We start from the raw sequence: 18,665 nt of genomic DNA, 5'->3' as shown, positions 1-18,665 counted from the left end.
CAGAACGATCGAAGTCTAATAATATCAATTCTAAGTAAGTAAATGACCACAACAAAGTCAACTAATCAAAAAAAGAGACGAGTGGAAAAGTACTCAAAATACCCAAAATTTCCCTATCGAAACACGAGGTCAAAATCGGAAATTAAGGGCAAAATTGTCATTAACCTTAATTTTATGGAATTCTAACCACAATTGGTCCCTCAATTTCATCAATTATATCAAAACCCCCAAATCAGAAATAACCCTAAATTCATGAATTGATTCTAGAAGCCAAAGGAGATTCAAAACTAGAATCTGTTAATCCACAAGTTAGACAATAGGAATCAACAATTAGAACAACAATATTCAATTAGATTAGGGGATTTAATGATCAACAACCATCACCCTCATTAATCATTAACTACCATGGATACTAAATAATGGAAGGATTAACTATAAGAATAAGGTACAAGGACTTATCCCAAGATGATTCCACCAAGGGTTCTTTAGAAATCGCCCCCAATGCTCCTTAGAATTAGGTTTTGGTGAATGGAACTAATGATTCGAAGTTGGGAATAAAAACAAGGTTTCTGGTTCAGGGACCTTCGCTGGGGCGACAAAGTCCCGCTTCTGCGATCCGAAATTCATTTAATGAGTCACCCTTTCACTCCTGCGGGCCAAGTCTTGCTTGGGCGGATCCACAGGGGCAAATATGTTCCGCTGGGGCGAGACATCAGAAACTAGCAAATTTCTGGTTTCACCAAGTATCCACCCAAAACCCCGACATCCATCCGAGACCTCCCGGATACAAACTAAACATGCAGACACAAGTAAAAACATGCTACGAATCCATCTGTGACCTCGGAATTCCCAACGGAGTTCACCCCGAAACGGCTAAAACCAAGTTTCCAACCAAATACCCAAAACAGACCTAATAGCCTCGGGAACCGAACCAACCACCCCCACCAAGTCATAAACGACCCTCCAGACCTCACGAAATCGCCGAAATTATGAAAAAGGTCCGTTTACCCAAAAGTCAACTATTGGTCAAACGCTTTCACTAGAAACACCCGAATACCTCGGGAGTCTTGGGTCAAATTGTAATTACTTTGGGTAATATGGTCAAAACACAAGCATAAAAGAAAAGTAAAAATCGAATTTACACATCACAAGATTGGTGATTCTTAAAGACAAATCAAGCATCACCACAAAAAAAAGAAGAGTTCGGATCTTACGTTAAGTGCATCATCCAAATCCATGTCTTATACTAAACATTGTTTACTCTGCTATGTACGGATTGAAAAGAATCGGATATTAGTAAGATTTTTCTACTCCATGAAAGAGACTTTGTTTCTATATCCCAATTGCTATGGTTCTTGAATTGTAATTACTTTGGTGATTAATAAAATTTTAGTTACCAAAAAAATCTACAAGCCATAAAAGAAAAGTAAAAATTCGAATTTACACAAATTGCACATGCTACATTGACACCACAGCATAACGTTATAATTTTTAGAATTAAGTGAATTTCTTAATACATGTGCCTAAACCTAAATCATGAATTATTTTGGAGTTTGGACTAGAGGGAGTAGTTATTATTTATTAATAATGTTGTTGTTTGGAATTTGGATTAGGAGACACCAAACACTTAACTTTTGAGTGAATTCGAACCTAGATTTTTCAAGTTTTTTAAAAATAAGATTTACGTTGTTGACAATTATATAAAAAGTATTACGGTCGAAGCCAACATAATTGATATTCCTCTGTCCTAATTTATGTGACACCTTTCGGATTTCGAGATTCAAACAAGTTTTCTTTGATCGTAATTTTTTCTTTCTTTGACCGTAATTTTTTCATATATCTTTTAAATATTTTGAATTATTAATCGTTGTGACTTATAGTACTTTTTACGTAGTTTCCAACTATGTAAATTTTATTTTAAAAAAATTGAAGATTTCATGCCCAAATTCACGATCAAAATTAATAGAAATAGTAATTTTGAATATTTAAAAAGAATTTGAGAAAATTGTAATCTAAAAAAAAAAAAAAAAAGTATTTGCGACTCCCCACGTACTAACACGTTTGCATAAAATGGGAGGGAGGGAGTATCCGAATTCGAGTATAAAAAGGCTCAACTGCCAAAACGAACATAGTTATGATCCTCATTAATCCTCATCACACAAACATAAAACATTCCCTCCAATGAATTCATACGCTTACTTATACACAAAAAAAAGTGAATGTATATAACTAACTATATATAGATGTGATTGGAATGTGAATTGCTGATTGATCAAATCATAATAATAACAATAATAATAATAATGGGGACTTTAGGTGCAATTCTAAGGCATCCAGAGGATATATATCCATTGATGAAGCTGAAGGTAGCGGCACGATATGCCGAAAAACAGATCCCTTCACAGCCACATTGGGCTTTTTGTTACATCATGCTTCACAAGGTCTCTCGTAGTTTTTCTCTTGTCATTCAACAGCTTCCTGTTGAGCTTCGCGACGCCGTAAGTTTTCTTCTCCCCTTAAATTTAATCAAACACTGTGCCAATATAACACTCCCTTCGCCGTCCCAATTTATGTGCCATTTTTAGGATTTCGAGAGTCAGACGAGTTTTTCTTTTGATTGCTTTTCATATGTCATTGTGAGTACTTCTTAGTTAGTTTCAACATATGTACATTTTATTTTTAAAAACTTAAATATTTTATATTCTTATTCACGATCAACATTAAGAAATTCGATTCTTGAAGTTCTGCCACATAAATTGGGCCAGCGGAAATAACGTCATGCTGTGGTGTCAATGTAGCATGTGCAATTTTTAGTCACATCCTAATGCTTAGAGGATTTTTATGATATTATGACTATATGTTTAGACATCAATTTAAGTAAGTCTTCTCATGTATTTGAATTTGGGATTGGCTATGTGAAACTCACATTGGTGGAGCTTTTCCCCCCTTAAATTCCTAGGCCAAAATCATTTTTCGCACCTATGTTGCATGTGCAACAGCTTGTTGTTAATACCTTTTGTTTACGTTTGTTTTTTTTTAATATATCTTTTGCTATTATCTTTTGGATGCTTTTTTTAAAGATGTAGCTAGCTTAATTATACCATATTGCTCTCTCCAACTCAACTTCTTTGACATTCTCCCTTGTTTTTGACTGATTTTTCAATCTAAATCAGACTAAATTAATTCCATTTTTACAATTAAAATTTAGATACTATGAAATGTTAGTCAAGCTTTACGTAGGTTCAATATTGAGATGGAGAGAATGTTATATGATGACGATAGAGAAATGATATTTTCTCATCCTCACAATGAAGACACAACTCTATAGTTTGAAGATTTGGATACGAAGCTCCAAGTTCCAGTTTTTTATTGATCGGTGTAGAAAAATATATAGATTACTATGATTTTATTACTCTTATTGTGAAGGTTGATTTCTTGTAACTTCTGTCTATATTTGCAGGTATGCATTTTTTATTTGGTTCTTCGAGCACTAGACACCGTTGGTATGTTCAATTACTGAGCCCTCAATGTAGATAACCAGCTATCAAGCTGGTTAACACAATAAGACTGACATTTAAGCGCAATCTCGCAATCACAGAAAATACAAGCTAGTTGTTGCATGTGCAATAAAGTTCATATTAATGTTAATAGCACAAACCATTGGCTACTATTGCTGTGGAACTGATAGTACAGTAGTATTGGTTCTTTCAACTTTGGCTAGATTTTTTATTATGTTGATCAATAATGGGGCACTGTTTACTTTTCTAAGCTGGTATACATAGATTATACATTGATTATACACTGTCATACGCATAATAGATTGTACATATAGTATACATCTGTTGCTATCATAAGCCACGGACTGTTGCTTGTATTAGTTCTTATCTTTTTGTCAGTCATCAGGTAGTTTATGTCTTTGATCTTGATTAAATTCTATGGTTGTTGCATTCATTTTCTTGGAGTCATATACTTACTCACATTTTCCTTTTCTTATTCTGGACAGAGGACGATACGAGTGTAGCCACAGACGTAAAAGTACCTATTTTGATGTCCTTCCATCGCCATGTTTATGATCGTGAATGGCATTTTTCATGTGAGTCTTCTGAATTTAACTGGTCGACTTCCATTTCATTGTTTATGCTCATGAATGTCAATGATCATTTTGGCTTTTTCAATATAAAAAATGCTAGCTGATTACAAGAACAAATACAGTTTGGAATTTTTGTGTGAACTAAAGCAGTACAGTTTCTGCGTCATTAGTGGTTATAAGCATTTATTAACATGCCTATCTATTTTCAAAATATAGTTTCAAGTATTGTAGATTGGTTGTCTAATTCTAATTTCATATGTTAGGCGGTACAAAGGACTACAAGGTTCTTATGGATCAGTTCCATCATGTTTCAACTGCTTTTTTGGAGCTAGGGAAATAGTAAGTTCGTGCCGAGCAAGGGCTGCTTTTTGATACTAAGATGTATTTCTATTGAGAGATTATTGATTATATTTTGGTGAGATCTCTACAAAGTGAATATTACCATGTATATTAATTGCGTAGGTGATATTAGTTACTTGGTGATTAATTGTTGATACTGATAAAATATCCTGTTATACTTCAAATTATTTAGATTTTGAGGAATACTGAGCATGAGCTCTTTAACACCTAAGTCTCCCCATTTAAAGGCTTCATAATATCAGCCTACAGTGTTTACTAGCTGTAGTTAGAAATTCTTCTAGGCTCCGATATCCAGTTCCAATATTCTCTTTTGAATTTCCTGTTCAATATGATCATTAACCAGCAATGCTTATCAATTACATATCCACATTGATATTCTGTCAATATTGAAACAGGCTACATATATGTAGGGAGAATTGGGAGAATTTAAGTATGACTTCATATCCATGTGATATGTCTGCCATGTCAACTCAAGATCTGTAGTTTGAATTTGAAATACTATAGTTTTCTCATTCTAATATTTTTGGTATGTGCTGTTTATGAATGAGCATTATGTTCTCATACAATGTTGCAGTTACAAGGAGGCAATTGAGGACATTACCATGAGGATGGGTGCAGGAATGGCAAAGTTTATATACAAGGAGGTATGCAATAAGTACTAGAAATTGAAGGATCTAAGTCATATCTGGCAGTAAAAGTTATGAACTTTATACTTGTTTTCATATTGTGTTAATATAGACCGGCTTGATCTTTCAAGCTTTCCTGTTTCATCCAATTCCTCTTCATTGAGCCATTTGCTTTCTCGACTACCGTTTACCAAAAGTATGAATGTGGTATTAACTTCACTACAATGTCAATAAATGAGTTAAGCACTAGTATTTCCATCACTAATATATTCCTTAATCCTTTTTTTTTGACAGATTGTTGGACTCTGATATCAAAGACTGTTGGCCTGCAATCAATCTTCTATAAAGAAAAAATTTTGTGCTATCGTTTTTTTATCAGCTTGAAACTGGAAATAAGAGAAAAAAACTAAAGAAAACTATTGCATGGATTTTGGTTAATTAGGACTAAATTCTCTTTAGCCTTTTAGGTAATTTCATCCTCTAGGCTTAGATAAGGTAACATTCCATCCTTGGCAGGTGGAAACAATTGATGATTATGATGAATATTGTCACTATGTAGCTGGGCTGGTTGGATTAGGCTTATCAAGACTTTTCTTCGTCTCTGGGAAAGAAGATTCGGCTTCAGATTCTCTCTGCAACTCCATGGGTTTATTTCTTCAGGTGTTGATCTTAACATGTGCAGAAGCAATCAGTAACCATCTTTGATTTTTTTTTTTTTTTTTATTGCAGTAACAACAATGTTTGCAAAATTCTGCAGAAAACAAATATCATTAGAGATTATCTGGAAGACATAAATGAAGTACCTAAGTGTCGCATGTTTTGGCCTCGTCAGATTTGGAATAAATACGTTAACAAGCTCGAGGTATGTTAGGCATTTATTATCTCATATTTTCCACCCATCTTAGTCAATTTCATGATACTGAATTACCTTGAGTACATCATAGCAGGCACTGATGTTTATTCAAATATGGGGTTCATTTTTGGCCCGTCGGCCAAAGTTAATTACAAGCGCAAAACATATACACTGATTATGTATATTATTTGTATATTATGTATATTATATGTATATTTATACTTAAATATACAAAACCTGTACATTTGTGGCTATTTTGTAAATTAAATCATCGAAAGGTATTGGACGGTAATTATACCATTTTTTTTGTAACTGCCTACATTTGTCAATGTGCCTCAGGACTTGAAGTATGAGGAAAATTCTGTCAAGGCAGTGCAATGTCTGAATGAAATGGTCACTAATGCTTTGGCACATGTAGAAGATTGTTTGACTTACATGTCCACACTGCGGGATCCTGCTCTCTTTCGATTTTGTGCTATTCCACAGGTCTTTTCTTTTTGCTTTTTAGCTCTTTCTTTTGCCTTTTGTTGGGCTGTCTCACAAAACTTGTGTGCCTCACAATGGAATTTTGCATCTGTGTTTGGTAATCTGTTGACTAAATTCAAAAGGAAAATGTATGAAATTTACTAAAGCCTGTGGCGAAGCCAATAATTCTAACAAGGGGATTTAAAAAAACATGCTATACCTAGAAGCTTTGCCTATGTAAAGAGGATTCAACGGTTTATATATATACCAAAAGTTATTGTTTTTACCCTACTGAAATTGTCTATTCTCATTGTTCTTGATTGATCAAGGACTTTCGTGTTGTCTTATTTCCATGAAAGCATCCATCCATCTCTCATTGGCTAAGGGGTTAGTGTTGTTTCAAATAAATAAGATCTTATATAACCCTTTGAACTTTGTATTCTTTTAGGCTGGGGAAAACAGCAGAGCGTATTGATTTGTTATGCATATATGTGCTTTGTGAGTTAACTGTTCATAGTGCCAGGAATATTAGTATGTTTTTGCTACTTTTGCATTATTAACTTGTTAAATATTCTTCTAAAAATATGCTTTGCCTTGGTATTTTCTTATGTTACCAGGTCATGGCAATTGGGACACTGGCAAAGTGCTACAACAACATTGAAGTCTTCAGAGGAGTTGTAAAAATGAGACGTGGTAAGTATGATAAACACACATGCATGCCACTTCATACCCAATTTCTTGCCCATCTATCTTTGATGATTAATCTGACCCCTAAAATTTGGGAAATTTGTTAGTGTGTCCTTTCTCTTTTGTCAATGAAAGTATTATCGCTAATTTATTACTAAGGATGTCTTCCTTCCACCTGAGCTTTCACAATGTAGCTCTGGATTATCATTTTAAATCCTATTTTAATCAATAAATTTGCGTCTTTCTGTCTTTCTCTCCTTTTATATTCGCTGCTTCTCCTTACCATCATACTTGCAGCTATTAAGATGCTTGGATTCTTCTTTCCAGGTCTCACTGCTAAAGTTATTGACCGGACCAGGACCATGGCAGATGTGTATGGTGCTTTCTTCGACTTCTCTTGTATTCTGAAATCCAAGGTGATACTTCCTTATTTACCAGAGAATCTTAACTTGCCCAGTTATAATGTGCTTATTCTTACAGTTAATGGTTCATTTTAAGGGTTACTTTGTTATTTTCTACATAATGCTCCTATGTGTTGTGTGCTTGTGCTTGTCTATTTGTTTATACTTCTGCATGTCTTTAAGTATTTACACATATGTATTGCTTGCTCTCTTGTGTCGATTTGGACTTCACATCAAGCTACTTGAAACTCATGCATACAAATTGCATGGGGGTTTAAAGCTATGCTCCCATGACAGGCTCCTCTAACCCTGTAGAATTAGCTCTTTCGGAAATTTTATAATGATTGTTACTGAATTAGCTGTTTGGGGTCTCTATCAGTAGATAAAGATCTCAATCAAACCATATGAGTGCAAATCCAATACAAAAACAGTTCCCGGGAAGGATGAATTCATTTTTGAAGATGCCGAATAAATACTGCAACAAGCACAAATGACAAAAATAATATGACTTGTGCAATTTGACTAGGTTTCTGGTAGTTGAAGAAAACCCAAAATAAGGCCAGTTTCTCTGTTACTTTCACCAATGGGATAAAATATAGTTCACAGTCAATCAGACAAGTTTAGTTCCACGAATCATTTCATCAATTTAAATAAGCTACTTCAAGGAGAAACTTTTTAGACAATCTCACAAGTTTCATGTTTTTGAAAAATCATAAAGTATTTTGCATTGGGTAGAATTATCGAGAGTGTTATTTTGTGACGCAAAAGGTTCTTCCCATGAAGTATTCGTCAAACAGCCAAGTTAATCCTAGTACGTCTGAAGCTATGTTCCTATCACTAATTTGGATGGTCCAACTATGCATAACTCTGCTTGTTAGAAAACATGTGTTCATTTCCTAACAAGAAGGTTCTATGCAAGTTACTAACGACCAAATATTATGAAAAGCTAGATGGCGATGTGATGTTTGTTTAGCATTTAATACCACATGGATGGTCAATAAGCTTTATTTCACTTCCTAATGATAATGGATGTCTCTCCTGCTATGTACCATCTCCTTCAATGTCTTCCAAATATTTGTCAAAGTTCCATTTCTTGGGCGAGTAAAACAACTTGATCGGTTGAACTTTTTAGGTGGAGTATAAAGATCCAAATGCGGCGAAAACTTTACAGAGGCTTGAAGTAATCTTGAGAACTTGCAAAGACTCGGGAACCTTGAACAAAAGGTATGTTATATATCCTAGTATTCTTCTGGAGTTTTTGTGAATATCAACTAATGCATCTGGCTATGACCAGGAAATCTTACGTAATCCAGAGCAGACCTAATTACAATTCAACTGTGGTGAGTTTTTAGCTGATGTTTTCTTCATGCTTTAGAAACGATTTCCCTAAATGTATCGGATATTTTCTTACCCTCTGAAAAATATTGCAGGTTGTTGTCCTTGTTGTCATAGTGGCTATCCTTCTTGCATACCTATCTGGAAACCGGCCTTAGACCATGTGTAAGTATTTCGGCAACAATATCCTAGGCAAAACACCAAATATTTAGATTCATGCCATTCTTACATGATACAGAGCTTTTCCTATTATGCACAAACTCGTTTGGGATTGAAGTATTACCGTTATCATTGTTGCATGCACCTATGGTTCTAAAAAAAGTAAGCGTCTAGATTATGCTATGAAGTATTTTGCTAGTCTTTTACACCTTAGAAGGGGAGAGGTTATTCCCTTTCTTCTTTTTCATTTGTTTTTTTACCTGATACGATAGATTGTTTTGGTTAACTTGATCAAAACCTCAATGTTCCAACCAACATAGACATGATTCACTCCTAGTAAAAACTCTTTAGATCACATGACACATCATTCATATGCTCTATTGATTTTCAACTTTAGTCAAGCAGTTGTAGTTACTTCTAAGTAGATCACAGAGGACTTTCATGTAAACTATGCCTAAGGTCATAATTTCCAGTGTTCAAGGAATCATTATGCTTTTGTATAACTAATTGTAAACTAAAAATAGACGGTAACTTGGTTTCTTCGATTAAAAACTAGCATACCGCATGGCAGAATGATGGTTTTAAATTTTGATTTTATTTTGGTAGTCGATCGCACTGGGGAAAAGGTATTTGCTATAAATTTTCTTCATTTTCTTTTTGAAGGAGTGACTTTAGAAGAAAGATTGGTCAAAAAAAGATGGAGCAAGCTCTTGGCCGAGTATGTAATAGCTGCGGATTTTGGCGTCTGTAACTATGTTAGTGATAGTAACATTTTGGGGAAAAAAACCTATTTTTAGTTGTTTTGAGTCTTGTGGCATCCTTTGTTTTGCAAGCAGCAAAAGTAAATAGTACTGTAAAGCCACCTTATACGCAATATATATTTCAATAGTCTGTTCACTTAGTGGTAAATCCACGTATTTTAACACCACACGTTGTGTGCATTCTCCAAAACCTTAAGATTTTTGTCAGTGGTGGAAACAAGTTGTGAATTGCTCATTTACTGTAAAGATAAAATGATGACTTCCTCTTCAGGTATGAACGAAAATGAAAATGGTCACAAGTCCAGTTTTTCCCTTTCATACCCCAAATTTGGAATGGATTTCATATTGGATAGTGCAAGCTTTCACGAGCACATAAGAGTGGCCTCATACGTAAGGTGTTGTAAATGTCTATTGGTATAGAGGAATATCGTGTCATAAGCTTCTACCGTATTTTGCACCAAGTCTATGTAAATTTTAGGAGATTGTAGATCTTTCGAGACAATTTCCTTCTATGTAATTTTAAGTCTTCTTCATTCCCTTTAAATACCTTTATTCACCATACTTCAAACGATGACCAACCATCTCAAGCGATCATTCATATTATTCTCTTTATGTTCCACTTGCACCTATAGCTGAATGTAGTTGTTTTTTAATCTTGTCTAATTTTGTATGACCGTACATGCGTCTTAGTATTTGCATCATGCGACACTCATCTCATGAATATATATGTTGAAATTTAGAGACTCAACATCCTCTCCATATAATATTGTTGTTCTATTTTAGAGTGGCAAATAGATTTAGCTACCTTGGGTTCGAGCCCTAGGCGTGGAAAAATCCTTGTAGAGAGCACTTCCCCCGCTACGCGGCGCGAATCCGAATATAGTCGGGCTCCAATGTAAGGTACCGGAGACCGGGTGGAAAACCAAAACAAAAAAAAAGATTTAGCTACCATAGAAAAACCACAATATACCTGCAATTCAATTTGGTATTCGTTTTCTGCCGATTATTTTCTGATGGCTCACCATGAACTGTAGCTTCATGAGGCTGCCTACCCTGCTTATAGATTTCTTTAAATGACCAACTTTTCCAATTCTCTTTTTTCCACTGCTTGATATTTATAATATATAGGTTCCTGTTTTTCCAATGATTGTTCCCGTTTCTTTGCGATTAGATCGTTTCCTCGTACTAGGAGTTGGGATGTAATTTCGGTTTCACGTTGCATTTGTTGTGATTAGCTTTTTAGCAAATAGATACTAGTGGCTTAGCATATTTAGCACCCTGTACATCTGCCTAACTCATTAATTTAATTTGTATATATTTTCCACCGATTATTTTCTGGTCCACCACCAAGAATAATTCACATTCGGATGCGACCATTTCAACAGATACACTGTTACACAACCCGTTGTGGTACAAGTTTGGCACCAGAACTGAAAAGGGGTATACAACCCCAAATAGTAAAAAAGAAAGATTCAATTCCCAAAAAAAAAATCTGTTCATTTCCTTATCAATTTGAGTTGGGCAGACCGGGGTTAGATTGCGGTTAGGAAGTAACACGGGTTTGCTATTAACTCAAACGACAAATCAATCATCACTTTTTGCACATGATTTTTGAGTGGAAGATGGTATACGCATTATTTAAATTTTACAACACGGTGCAAAACAATATTTACACAATCTTTTTATTTAGAAGTCAACAAAAAATGGCTTTCTACTCCACATAAGGCGTTATAACCTGAACAAGAGAGGTAAAACACATTGCCAATCAAATTATTGAACAAGAAAGGAAAACATGTTGAAAACGACTAAGACAGCAGAAAGATTACATCAACCTCCTAAATTTTGAAATATTTCCATAGCAAACATTGAATGTGCGGTAACCCCCTTAAATTTAAACAAATGAACAAGTTTGAAAGAAAATGAATACAATTGTTAACCTATCTACCAAGTTGTGAATATTTCAGCGGTTTAACAATGTGGTTGATCTCTATTCAAGCTTCTTAAAAGAATACAGTCCACATCTGAGCACCCGAGCTCAGATAAATATTCAGCAACAAATATCTTCTGAATATCTTAGGTATATAACCGTAGCACTGCAAGACCAACAGCCGAGATAGAGACAAGTGTACCTATACAGTATTTAATCACTTCATATTTTGAAGCTTCAATTTGCGCCCTCAATGCATGAATTTCCTATACATGGATTAAGCAAGAGGAAAAAAAATATTATTCACAGGATGAATTGAGTTTAAAGAATGTTCACGCTCTAAGTACACAAGAGCAAACACTTACTCGGTCAAGCTTATTTGTAAGATTTGTAGTTTCTGCATTTTGATTGTTAAACTCATCACGAATGCGTCTACACAATTTAGAATGACCGCAATCAATCATCAGGGGGTTAAAAAATGAGCAACCTAATCATTCACTAGCATCTGAAACTCTTCAAGCCTTACCCTCTTTCAAGATTTAAATCCAAACGTTGGCCGGCAGTAAGCTTGTCAACCTCATATCTATTCGAACAAATAGTAGTTGTTAATAAAACTAGCACTCAAAAGTATGAATCAATTTTTCTACAATCCAATTGTACCTTAGTTCACTACGCATTTTTTCAATGTCATTCCGAAGCTTTTCAGTTTCACGTTGCTGCAGAGAAAAATGATGTTCCTGCAACAAATATTATTTAATCGGTGTGAATCCCATATGTCAAACTCAAACCAAAGCTCGTTCAGGCGCACAACAAAAATATATATCATGAACATATATTAGTACAATAATGCAATAATCATCTGTCCAACAAACTGAGTTTGAAGTAATCCACCTCATCCCTTCGGCCAATGTTCAGAAGCTACAACATAAATCTACTAGCAGTGGTGGGACCAGGAATTCAAGCAATAGGATTCCCAAAAATGCAAAAATGCTACAGGGATTTGAACCTATGACCTAAAGCAATTTTTGAACCACCTTTGCTACTCCACCAGAAGATTTCCTTGTGTTAAGGGGATTCAACAATTCATATAAATACAAAAGAATTTGTTTTTACCCTACTTGCGCAATATCATTTTTTGTCAAAGGAGATTCAATGGAACTCCCATTCCTTTCCTTTAGCTCCGTCACAGTCCACTAGATTCTAATGCTTTATCAAATCCCATTATGTATCAATCACAAATGTCCAAAACAAACCAAGATAAGCATACCAAATGTTTTTGAAGTAAAAGACAGCCTTTCAAGTAAATTGCTATGAGTTTGCAATCATTTACCAGCAGTTTGTAAAATACAAATAATCCGAACTGAACATCACCTCTTTATCTTGCCCTAGTCAATAGAATTAAAGCTGAAAACTGATAAATGCTATACGTGAAACATGTGGGTCACAAATAACTTTTTAGGTTATAAGAACGGGTAATAGGAAATTGTACTGAAAAGTGAAATTTAAGTTGGATTTAGTTTCTGGCAGTATACATCACGCATGTAGCAGCACTAGAGCAAATAGATATTATTTTGAGAAACAGCAAATAGTTAATGTGCTCACACAATTCCAGTTGGAGGGAGTATCCTGTAAATGATTCCCCAAAAAGCACATAGATAAACACCTACACTCTGTACTGTTTTGAATTGCCACCTTCTTTTCCTCCTCGATTACCCAATGTTAAGGAAATTTGGGGAAGGTTTAGATCCAAGCAAGACGCATCTGTTCTACTATCTGTCTCATACTGTGTTGAACACAATATGGTCATTTAGGCAAGGCTGAAATTTTGCGCAAACCATCACAATGCTGTATATGCCATCAGTAATGCTTATCTCACTTTCAAAAAGTTTTGGAGTATCGTCTATCAGAAAAAGATTTAGCCTTGTGTTGATGATTTCCAACATCCTGATTAGTCAATTGCTGCTTAAAGATGCTTCCTGGCAAAGGAAGAAAATAGAACTGCCACGATATCTTTGAAAACATTGTCTCCAATCAGGCAATCAATTCGACCCACTCACCACAAGTCAAAATTCTAAATATTTATGTCATCCTTATCAATTCCTGCCCTTTGATTTTCTGTTACTATCTGATGTCTCTTGTACTTCCTTTTGCAGTTACTGTTGCTTTTCTTCATAATGCTTATCTATAGTACTTTGCCATGGCTTCTTTACTTTCGTCAATTCTTATCTGACCTTTTTTGTCATGCTTTTTCTTGAGCCGGGGGGGGGGGGGGGGGGGGGTCTTCCGGAAACAGCCTCTCTACCCTCCCAAGGTAGGGATAAGGTCTGTGTACACTCTACCCTCCCCAGACCCCACTTGTGGATTGCACTGGGTATGTTGTTGTCGTTGCCAGCTCGATTTTTGGTTCTACTGTTTGATCCCTCCCCGCTCTGTGGAAATTCACTGGGTACGTTCTTGTTTACTGTTTTGATCCCTCACACTTGAGGATGTAACTCCTCTTCTGTGCAGCTACCAGAGCTGAGCCAAAGCTCCCTTCAAAGCCAACTAGTTTTAATTAAAATACTTTGTTGATAAAGTAATAACTACTAGACAGAGCCAGCTGACCCAACTTGTTCATTTGATTTGACATTTTTACTTCATCTTTTTTCCAAGAAGTCATTGCTTCTTCATACAAGCGGGTTAGGATCATATCACATCTTAACGTAAAGAGTATCCGATGTTGATCTGTATTACGGTTATACTTAAACGGCAGCATAGCCAAATTACGCTCTTCATCTGAAATATGGTATCACTGATTTGGTGTCTCCATTTCCAAGTACCCATATGAATCTGCTTGATGTTGTGTTTTGAATGACAGGGAATAACCTCCTCAATTAAAAGAAGGAATAATCTCTGAAGATAGAGTTTCTCCTCTTTTTAAGCAAACAGTGGCAAAATTGTAGGATGTTATGGAATGTCTACACACTAAATCTTCTTCCATAAATCATCAAAAAAATAAAAAAAATAAAAAAATAAAAACTTGAGAGAATCTTATATTAAATTACGATCTCTTACTCCTTACAGGATGTTACTTATGAAAGAAACACACATTTGCAGGGTTCATGCCTAGCTTGTGAAAATGAGGAATGTGTCCATTTTCAATCAACTTCTAGCACAACCTCGTGTTTGTCAGGAATTTGGTGAATATTGAAACGAATACTTCTTAATCTAACACAAGCTGATGATGGCTTAACTTAATTGCCTTTTGAAATTGTAAGATTTCAACCTATAAATGTCAAATTTGGCAGAACCCTAGTTCAGTCTAACCAGAAGGACATTCAAAAAATTTCAAGCATTTATAGGTACTATTTCACTAAACTTAAACAATTTCAGCATCAGCTGATTTGAAGAATTATTACGGCCTAATAACAGAGATCAAGAAAAGCACAGGTCAAATAACATTTATATGACCTTGGCATGTGAGTTAGCGGAAGTTTTTTCTAATTTGGTCACTGGGTTAATGAGCTGCCTTTTTAGGTGGGCAAAAGAGGTCAAAAATCTTCATGAACCACAATATATGCAGGTAGTGATAAGAGAACAATACTAGTTATACTTAATGCATAGATCAAAGGTTCAGTAACTTAGATTGGTCTGTCAAACCAACCAACCAACCCCTCCCCCAACCACCACCGCCAGGAAAGATAACCCAAAAAAGCTACGAAACGAAGGGTACAGGATTAGAGCGAAATCAATCAGGTGAATTTACTTTAGAAGCCAAGACAGATCAAACTCCATACCATAACATAGAATCTCCACTTACATCCTGATGTGGAGGCAGAAGAGTTAACTGTTATACTTGTCATATGATGACAATAGAAATACATAGCTTATGCTATGCCCCTTTATGCTACATTTTTTGCACCATGAGCTGACCTGAATGCCGTATTCTGTTTTTTTTTTTTTTCCTTTTTTTTTTTTTGACAATTAAGTTTCATGAATTCAACAGCAGTATCATATTCTTTCACAACTCACAAAAAAACTAAAGCTTTTCCTAATGAAGTTATCAATCTTACAGTTATCATCACTGAAGAAATATATCACTTGCACTAATAAAAGTCAAAGCAAGGATGGCTAAGGATATAGGTCCTAATAACAGCTTGAATATGCTTTTTTTTTATATGTTGAAAAGATAACTGTGTTGCAGGACTTCATACACATAAGCAGACGTCTTACAGCACTATAATCCAAAAGCAGTGTATGAAGCAAGCTTACTCATTTATCTAGGCAGAGAAAATCACCTATAGCAGATTTGATTAAGGGCAGATTTGATTAAGGGCAAGTTAATATTCTACAAACAGTACCATATCAAAAAAAAAAAAACTACAAACAGAAGAAATACACCCTCCCCTAGCACAAGACAAAGAGAATACCTAGACAGCTAAAATAGTTGAAGATTTTTTAGAATACCAATATGCACAACTAACACAGCTTCATGACAATTTTGTACCTGAGAGCTTTGTACTTCAGACTTAAACTTGGAAAGGTTGCCTTCTTGAAGCATCTCAGACTACAAAGGCAAAAGCACAGAAAATAATTATTCAGCGTAGTGGAGATGGGCACATTGTTATACAACATAAGATCTTGTGTAAAGTCTTACTTTCTGCATCTCAGATCGTGAAACAAAAGAATGAGCTACATTTTCCAAGCTGTCATTTAGAACTTCAGTGATAACAGATGTTATTGCTTCTGCTTGTTCTGATGGTACACCTTTAGCTTCTAATCTCCTAACCTGCCAGCAAACCAGATCTCTAAATTTCTATAATTCATATCAACAATAACAAACCAGTAGTCTCTAGCCTTGCACAGTATCCTAGTTCACCACGAAATGGATAGAAGCAAATACACAAACTCAAAAAGAACCATAACTTTAGTGGCTTTTTTATTTGGTTTTGAAAGTATTGGTTTTGGGAATGACAAAAAAAAAACTACTGACTATGATTAAAAGGAACAACGTCAAATAGATCAAGATCCAAATTCAAAATTCATCTTTGGCGGGAAGATGAAGCATTCCTCTTTTGGAGAGAACAGGTTGCAACTTAGACAATTGAAAAGAAGTTAATGTTTTGAACAAGTCCCCCTGAAATTCCCCCGATCCCACTTATAAAAATAGTCAGCAGTCCCAAGTCTACAATAACAACACTTAATTGCTTTATTGGGCTTGATGAGCATCACATTGTCCTTCAATCTGCAATATTCAGTCCGCCTAGGCACCAATTCAAGGTTAAAGTCCGGCATGGAAGTAAGTTATGATATTTTTTATGACAAGGGAACCCGCAACCGCTACCCTTCGGGTGCGCACAGGGTAAACTCCCCTCCTGTGCAATAGCCCGCAAACCACACAGAAGAGATAACCCGCACTAGGCAAGCCCCTTGTGACGAACTTGACCCAGAAGGCAAATCCCCTGATGTTGTAGGCAATGGGTTTTGAACCTAAGACCTCCATTATGGAAGCGCCATGCTCAAAATTGGTTTTGGAGTTGATTTCTGGAATGAAAACAACATCTTTTTTCAGTGGTTTTAAGTCCACCAAGACCAAAACAACTTGGTTTCACCTTATTTTTCAATCCAAACACCTGACTTTTGGAAATTCTTTCCAGAAACTTCTGACAGTACAATTGCTTAGAAATTTAAAAAAAAAAAAAAAATCAATAAAATCAGAATCCTCCCCTGCAACACGGAAAATAATAAAAATCTAAACTTGGAAGCTAAAGACAAATAACTGAGACACCAAAAAAAAAAACTCATCTACTTGTATTCCTTCTCAATTTTAAAAAATAGGGGAAACTATGCTTTCTCCATGTCCTTTCTGATCTCACAGATACCGATGCAACAGATTATAAATACTCCAATTTATGTGGCACGGTTGGAATTTTAAGATTCAAACTTCTAAACTTTGACCGTGAATTCGGACACACAAGCTTTAAGTTTCTTGAAATAATATTTACATACTTGGAACCAGTGGCGGAGCCAGGTATAGCCAAAGGGACCGAACCCCTTTAGGCGAAAAATTACATTGTTTATCCATGGTTAATTTTTTTTAATGTATATTTAGTAGATGTTGAACACTTTGACTTCTTCGTGTGTTCACTTCTACATTTTTTGCACCCCTTAATGAAAATCCTGATTCCGCCACATCATTACTAAATTAGTTGTGATCATTTCATTGCAATACAACAAATTATAAACAAATAAAGAGGAGGATGAAGAAATAATAATTACCAGAGCTAATGTATCAACGAGAAATGCACGTTGGGCATTAGGTTTAGCAAGCTGCGAGATTTGCCTATAATCAAACTTATTAACACACGATTTATATGACGAAACTGAACTGTAAAAATTAACTGAACCACCGTTGGATTGTGACCTATAAATCAACAAATTAGCTGCACCAGAAACTTTATATGCACTATTAATCCCTTGAGATTTAGAAAATCTAATCCCACAATTAGCACCTAATTGAGCCACACGTTTCACAACAGCCATTAATTTCTCAAAATCTACAATTAAAACCTTGGAATAAGGTGCATCGATAGGAATAAAGAATATTTGGTTAGATTTTAAACAAAGTGTTAAAAGGTCAAACTTTTGAGAAATGGCGCGTTTGGGAGTATTGTTTTTTTGAGAGGCGGCGAAAAAGAGAGATTCAAGAAGAGGGAGAAGAGGGGTAGTTAGATTTGTTTGATGAATCAATGGTGGGTTTCTTTTTTAAGGTTTTTATATTTATTGTTGGTTTGCTTGCTCAAACGAGTTTTGTATATTTTGTTGGTAATTTCGTATAGGTCATTTTATGGACGAGGAGTGTATGCTTTTAGGTTTCGTATTGGAAAAGACAACTTGGGGTGTTTTTGGTATTTGACTAAGCTCTCGTTCGGCCACGAGAATTATTCACTTTTTTCCGGAATATTTTTTCACTTTATGATGTTTGGCCATAAAAGTTCCAAATACAACTTGATTAGAATTTG

General features: G+C 35.3%; 2 protein-coding genes across 3 annotated transcripts; one reads left to right on the top strand and one right to left on the bottom strand.

Moving 5' to 3' along the window:
* Positions 1–2,034: 2,034 nt before the first annotated feature.
* LOC132049918 (squalene synthase-like) lies at positions 2,035–10,361 on the top strand. 2 transcript variants are annotated; one of them, XM_059440895.1, is made up of 14 exons: positions 2,035–2,498; positions 3,461–3,503; positions 4,004–4,093; positions 4,354–4,429; positions 5,025–5,094; positions 5,593–5,736; positions 5,834–5,938; positions 6,269–6,415; positions 7,012–7,087; positions 7,409–7,497; positions 8,615–8,706; positions 8,777–8,822; positions 8,913–8,982; positions 9,643–10,361. In XM_059440895.1, the coding sequence occupies exons 1-13, from the start codon at positions 2,304–2,306 to the stop codon at positions 8,973–8,975; spliced, it is 1,236 nt and encodes a 411-aa protein (XP_059296878.1). In that variant the 5' UTR covers positions 2,035–2,303; the 3' UTR covers positions 8,976–8,982; positions 9,643–10,361. The 2 variants fall into 2 exon arrangements, with proteins under 2 accessions (XP_059296878.1, XP_059296877.1); XM_059440894.1 differs by having other exon boundaries at positions 2,037–2,498; positions 9,640–10,358.
* A 1,182-nt stretch (positions 10,362–11,543) lies between these two features.
* LOC132049917 (protein FMP32, mitochondrial-like) lies at positions 11,544–18,450 on the bottom strand. Its single transcript, XM_059440893.1, has 7 exons — positions 17,923–18,450; positions 16,301–16,432; positions 16,151–16,210; positions 12,325–12,401; positions 12,191–12,247; positions 12,030–12,096; positions 11,544–11,930 (listed from the first exon to the last, which is right to left on the bottom strand). Exons 1-7 carry the CDS (start codon positions 18,184–18,186, stop codon positions 11,811–11,813), a joined length of 777 nt encoding a protein of 258 aa, XP_059296876.1. The 5' UTR covers positions 18,187–18,450; the 3' UTR covers positions 11,544–11,810.
* Positions 18,451–18,665: the final 215 nt, after the last annotated feature.

Source organism: Lycium ferocissimum, chromosome 3 (assembly GCF_029784015.1).
Source record: "Lycium ferocissimum isolate CSIRO_LF1 chromosome 3, AGI_CSIRO_Lferr_CH_V1, whole genome shotgun sequence".
Classification (NCBI taxonomy): Eukaryota; Viridiplantae; Streptophyta; class Magnoliopsida; order Solanales; family Solanaceae; genus Lycium; species Lycium ferocissimum.
The sequence above is the reverse complement of the archived record's forward strand: the minus strand, read 5'-3'. Positions and strand labels throughout refer to the sequence as shown.